Genomic DNA, 6,000 nt, shown 5'->3' with positions numbered 1-6,000 from the left:
GAGTGAACCGTTGAACCACGGTGACAACAACGCTTTCTAGAAACGCATCCTCTTACGACGGAGCCTACTGCCTGAGTGTAGGTAGCTGATAGGCCATGACATAAAATAAAACCCTGCTTACACTTATAAGTTAATTAGTTCTTCATTCTCAATTTTTTTAAGAGACTACTCCATCAGCTGCTCTAGTAAATGCTTAGGACTCATATTTAGGCATTGCGTCATTAACAATGTTGTTGGGGCTATGGTGGCTTGAACAATGGAAGTAGCTATTTGCGACGCAGCTACTACAGTTTTGAGACACAGTCGTGAGAAAGTCGGTATTTCAGAGAACGCTTCTGTTGTTCGGAAAGGACTTCCGTCGTTATTCTTGAAACACACCCCTGGCTGGTAGCATGATATGTTTTTGGAATGATCTACATGGCCGTGTCTGGAGTCAATATGAAGGGGCTTTTGAGATTGCGGTTGAGATACGGAGAGAAAAACACATGGAATTATGTGATCCGGTGTCTGTTTAGAAGCCTGGAAAGGGTCCCTCTTCTTATGTCGCTGTGGAAATCATACAGTAAGACAGTCTAAAGCTATTTTTTAAGATGTGTGCCACTAATACAAAGGTCTGACACAAAAGGTTTTCAAATGGGCTAAAATGTTGGTCTATGACTAGATTTACAACAATTGTAATATCAGTTCCACTTTATTACGGCCCATCAGGAGCAATCAGGTGAGCAACCCTAACACTCTTCTGGTTATGACAAATACAAACAGGCTTATATTCGTGGCTGGTTGTAATGATTCTGGGTTCACTGATAAACAAACAGGAGTCAGGCTTGGTTACATATGTGTCCAATCTTTGTTATGTCTCTTTGTTAACCGCCTGTTTGTTTTCATTTTCTCTCTTTTGCTCTCTTTCTTTGGCTCCTCCCCCTAGTGAGGCACCTCCCCCTGTCGCCCCTGGAGCCCCAGTCCTCCGCTCTGATTGGTGGAGGAGCCGGGGAGCGTCAGGCCCTGGAGCTGCGCGTTCGTGAGGTTGAGGAGGAGAACCGCGCCCTGAGGAAGGAGCTCAGCCAGCCGCCCCGCAGCCCCTCCCGCCCGCACCAAACGGGCCACCATGGCAACGGCTCGCTGCCACACTCCAGTGAGGACGCCACCAAGCACAACGAGGCTCAGAGGGGGGGTATCGGGGCCAACGGCTCTGACTGCATTCAGCAGCCCGCTGTGGACAAGTGTGAGGTTAGTAACCTGAGCCGGGCCTTTATTACACGTGTTATTAACCATTTATAACCATGTTATTAGGCTACCCCATCAACTGGGTATGTTTTGCACACAGTCAAGGAGTCTGGTCATGCACGCACATAGTTTTTTATTCATGCTAAGTGAGAAATTCATATAAATAGTTTAAATATAAACTTTGATCTCTGATCACACAAATCGTTTGCATCTTTTATTGTAAAAAACAAACCTGCATGTTATGTCAAGTGCCTGTAGTCTTTGTATGTATTGTTTGGTAGTAACCATTTCATCATCCCCACACACTAACATATATTAATTCATAATTTCTCATATAAAAGTGAACGAGTCCAGTATTATAGCGACCACATGAGGATGTGCCCTAAATGAAATAGAGCGATAGTAGACTCAGTGGACGCAGATATTATTACACTTTCCAAAAGTCTGCGATAAAATTAAGCAGGCTTATGAAATTAGAACACATTCTGAATTCAACATGTTTGTTCAGTCCTCAACATCTTTAGAGGGATTTCAGCAGTCTTGTCAGGGTTGATATTTTTCATATGCGCATATCAGAACATTGGACTTCTCATAGTACATACAGATCGTTGTGAAGATCACACTGGAAATAACAAAGTGGCAGTGGCAAAGTGTACCTCGACACCCAGACCATAATAATGCAGAAATGAGCTACGCTTAGAACGTTGAAACATGTTCAGCTTGAATCATTGATCTGCCCAGTCTATTGTGTCAGGTATTGTGTCACACTGCCTGAAGCACAACAAACAATAGAAAATCTACTGTTTCTGCTTTTGCTGTTACTACTGCTAGTCAGTGTGATCGCCGCCTCAGTGTATATCCTAATAATCATTCCTGTGTATTGGACCTTTTCATTCAGTTGGAAGTGAACCATAAGACCCCCCCCCCATCTTTTTTCCATCATCATCATCATCATCATCATCCTCTCCTTCTTCCTCTTCATCATCATCACCATAATCACATCTTCATCATTGTCATCTTCATCAACACCTTGTTCTTCTTTTTCTTCATCTTCTACTTGTCTTCTAATCTCTCTCTCTCTCTCTCGCTCTCTCCTTCCTCTACAGACGATCCATTTGGCAATCGTGTGTGCCGGCTACAATGCCAGCAGGGATGTGGTAACGCTGGTGAAGTCCGTCCTGTTTCACAGGTAAGTAAACTCAGGCCTTTGGTCCTGCGCCTCAGCATCCCATTGTGGTGAACAACATGTTCCATGCGAGGCACTGATTGCTTGATGACTCACACTCCACTCCTACATCAGATAGAATTCAAAATCATTCTTTTTGAAAAATCAACCTTTTTTATGCTGCTATTCTCTTTGGTGTATTTTCTTGTACAAAGAATTCCTCCAGATGACTCCATATCGCAAGAACAATCTCACTTTTTCTCTTTCTCTCTTCTGTCTCTCTCTTTGTGGCGGTACATTTTATCACTCTGTCTCTCTCTTTCACTCCTACATTCGCACACACACGCACACACACACACGCACACACACACACACACACACGCACACACACACACACACACGCGCGCACACACACACACGCACACACACACACACACACACACGCACACACACACACACGCACACACACACACACACACAGCTGGGGCCCCACTGTTGTTTTCCTCTCACCAAACTGAATATGCCGCTTTCACACCTGCCGCCTACTCCCTGTTGCCAGGCAACACCACCCCTATGAACTCTTGTGTAAAAATGGCCCCCAGCTCCCTCCTCTGCCTCACACTCACACACACACACACACATACACACACACACACACACACACACACACACACACACACACACACACACACACACACACACACACACACACACACACACACACACACACACTCACACACACACTCACACACAGCCCCGGCTCACAGAGTGGGCAGAGAAAGGGAGAACAACAGGAATAGAAACTCGGGATATGGAGAGATAGCAAAAGGCGATAGCATACCAAGTGTGTAACTGATACCCCAAGTTGAAGTGTTATATCGTCACAATTTTGTTCATTCAGAGACTGAGGTCACTGTCTGTCAATATGTCTGCACGGACTTGTTCCCCTAGCCACCTAGGATTTGCTGTGTGTGTGTGTGTGACTAAAGTAGCTTATTGAAGTACACAGAGGCAACAATCATATTTTAGTACTCTGAGTTTCATGCTGCTTTCCACTGCTTTACTGACGCTTAAGGCCATTAGTTGGGCCATCTGAGGGGAAATAACAGCCAGGGTGTAAAGTGTTGGGAGAAGGGTTTTTAAACGGTATAATGTCCACGCTGCAATGAAAAGCACTTTTGAAGGATTTGTCGTAAAATCCGCTCCAAAAAAATACCTTGTTTGGCTCTTTTGTGTGCTTAAGAGAACTAAAGCAGGGTTGAGGGTAGTATTTGCTGCCTGTGGTTGCTTTTATTTGTTTGTTTTTTTGCTGTCTCCGGTCCTAATCAGGTTTTTAATGCGTTGAATTTCCAACAACGGTGAAGTGGAAGGTTTTCATCTGTCATCTGTTGAAAGCCTTAAATTAGGCTTCAGGCAAACATGCTGAATAAACTGTCCTCCTCACCAAGGCTCTCCATTTCACACTCTGACTTATACTTTGTTGCTTCTCTCTCTCTCTTTCTCTCTCTCTCTCTCTCTCTCTCTGTCTCTCTCTCTCTCTCTCTCTCTCTCTCTCTCTCTTTCTCTCTCTCGCTCATTAGAGTGAATGCTTGTTTATGGCAGATGTGTCTGATTATTCCGTCATTCCAGTGAGCAGTTACCCATCATCATGTTTATGTTAACACTGTGTGCTTCCCTGGGAAATGCAGACCCCCCAACATTCTTAATTTGCGTGCAATTTAATTAAGACAAGTGGCAGCTTCACCTGTGTTGAAAGCTTATTAATGATTCAGGTAGAGGCAGTGTCAGCAATCCTCCAGATTCCCAGAATCTCTCCTGAGGTGCGCCCTGTGATGAACATCCCGGGGGTGAGAATGATGACAGCCGATGAGATTGTTTATAATGCTGGAGTGTCCAGCAGAGGGCGTTTCGATTGTGCTCCCCCTTCTTCATTCCTTGGCTTTCCCACCCAGCCCCTTACCTGGTATAACCAGACAGGTCTGCCCACGCTCCATTGGGGACTGTTGCGAGTCGTGCGAGTCGTGGCATCTAATGACCATAGATTTTCGGATTGCTATACTTCCTACTTTGCCACTAACGATGTAAGCTGAGATATTAGACTTTTCCCCAACCACGATGGCAGTAAGGAAACAATGTCTTTGCCCTTGATGAATACATTATGTTATAGTTCTTGCTCCAGCATCAATCCTTTGATATTTGCTAGCATTGCCTCTCCGGTTTGTGTCACTTCGTTTAGCGCTAGCACTGCCACCATTGCTGTAACTACATTTCAAACCAACGCTTCACTTCGCTGCCCTTCAGAATGGCTCAGCAATTCATCTTGTGCGGAGGGTTTCCAGATTATAATCCCAGTTGAAACTAAACTGGGAGCAGTCGTCCCCCCCAGACAAAAGCCTCCAGCCTGGTAATGAGTTCTTACCATTCTGAGTGAGCTTCCCGGAAAAGAGCCGGAGAACAGGCATTCGTCTAGCCCCCAGGGTATCCAGCTGTATCATCCCACCTTGATCAGTTGATTTGAGTCTGTCTGCCGAATGATTCCAGGTCAGGCTGATGCTATCGGAATGCCAATGATGGCATCGCCTCTCTCCCTATACCTGCTTTTGAACCAGAACCAGAAGGGATGTGGTAGGTTATTGCATTTGGGAGGAAAGATGAAAGGAAACTTCATGATTTATCCACTGCATTTAAGGAATCTTAGACCATGACCAGATGCTTGGCCAAACATTATCTGAATACAGCCAGTCATTTGCCAGGTTTGTGAGCCAAAGTAATTTACTGCTCACCATATACCATACACCAGAATGGACTAGTATTACTAACCTGGCGTTACTAACCCCATACTGCACCCATGCAGGTCTGTGATTGAGAGTTTGGTCTTCCCTTTGAACACATGATCTTAGTCAGGGACTGGCATTCGCCCATTTTGGTTGGGGGTTTCACGTTAATGATGTGTTGCCTGTGGTTGGACTCATGAAGGCGTGACGTGGCCGGCAAGACAGCCGCAGGCTCTGCTTTAATGAGAGCAAAAGTCCATTTTAGATATACGCACTTGGTTCCAGAGGCCCTGGCTGCCAAGATAACAGTGGTGTGCTGGTCTGTGGACTCTGTGTGTGCGGAGGAGTGTGTGTGAGTGTGTAGAGGAGTGTGTGTGAGTGTGTGTGTGTGTGTGTGTGTGTGTGTGTGTGTGTGTGTGTGTGTGTGTGTGTGTGTGTGAGAGAGTGTGTGGAGGTGGATGTGCCTTTTACGTAACCATTCTTTCCCGCTTCGATTTGGCTGATGCTCATAACGTCCAAACTCTTTCAGTTTTTTTGCCCTTGGAATTTTACCAGTTCTGTTTCATTTCTGTCTATATAGCCTCTAATGAAGGACCGTTCACAGACATCTGAGGATGCAGCAGCGCAAACTAAACCAAAGGGCCTCTCTATCACCAACAGTTACTTATAAATAAGTAACCTAGGGTAGCACATCGTGAGCTGATTCATTTATTAATGTTATGTTTTTTAAGTAGGCCTATGAGCTATAAACCTGACACACCTCTAATAATAACCCACGGTCTATCTATGAAGATGTGGATCAAGCTGATCATTTGTCATTTTTCATCAGCACTCATC

The 6,000-nt window shown here is 45.0% G+C and overlaps 1 protein-coding gene across 2 annotated transcripts in view; it reads left to right on the top strand.

The window, feature by feature from the left end:
• LOC105912400 (LARGE xylosyl- and glucuronyltransferase 1-like) overlaps positions 1 to 6,000 on the top strand; it is a 48,396-nt gene that overhangs the window by 20,625 nt on the left and 21,771 nt on the right. For both annotated transcript variants that reach the window (XM_031582522.2, XM_031582524.2), the window contains exons 3-4: positions 926 to 1,227; positions 2,331 to 2,413. In XM_031582522.2, coding sequence (XP_031438382.1) covers positions 926 to 1,227; positions 2,331 to 2,413 — 385 coding nt within the window. The remainder of the gene's footprint in view (positions 1 to 925; positions 1,228 to 2,330; positions 2,414 to 6,000) is intronic.

Source organism: Clupea harengus, chromosome 16 (genome assembly GCF_900700415.2).
Source record: "Clupea harengus chromosome 16, Ch_v2.0.2, whole genome shotgun sequence".
NCBI lineage: Eukaryota > Metazoa > Chordata > Actinopteri > Clupeiformes > Clupeidae > Clupea > Clupea harengus.
Note: the sequence above shows the minus strand (reverse complement) of the source record. Positions and strands in the feature narration are given on the sequence as shown.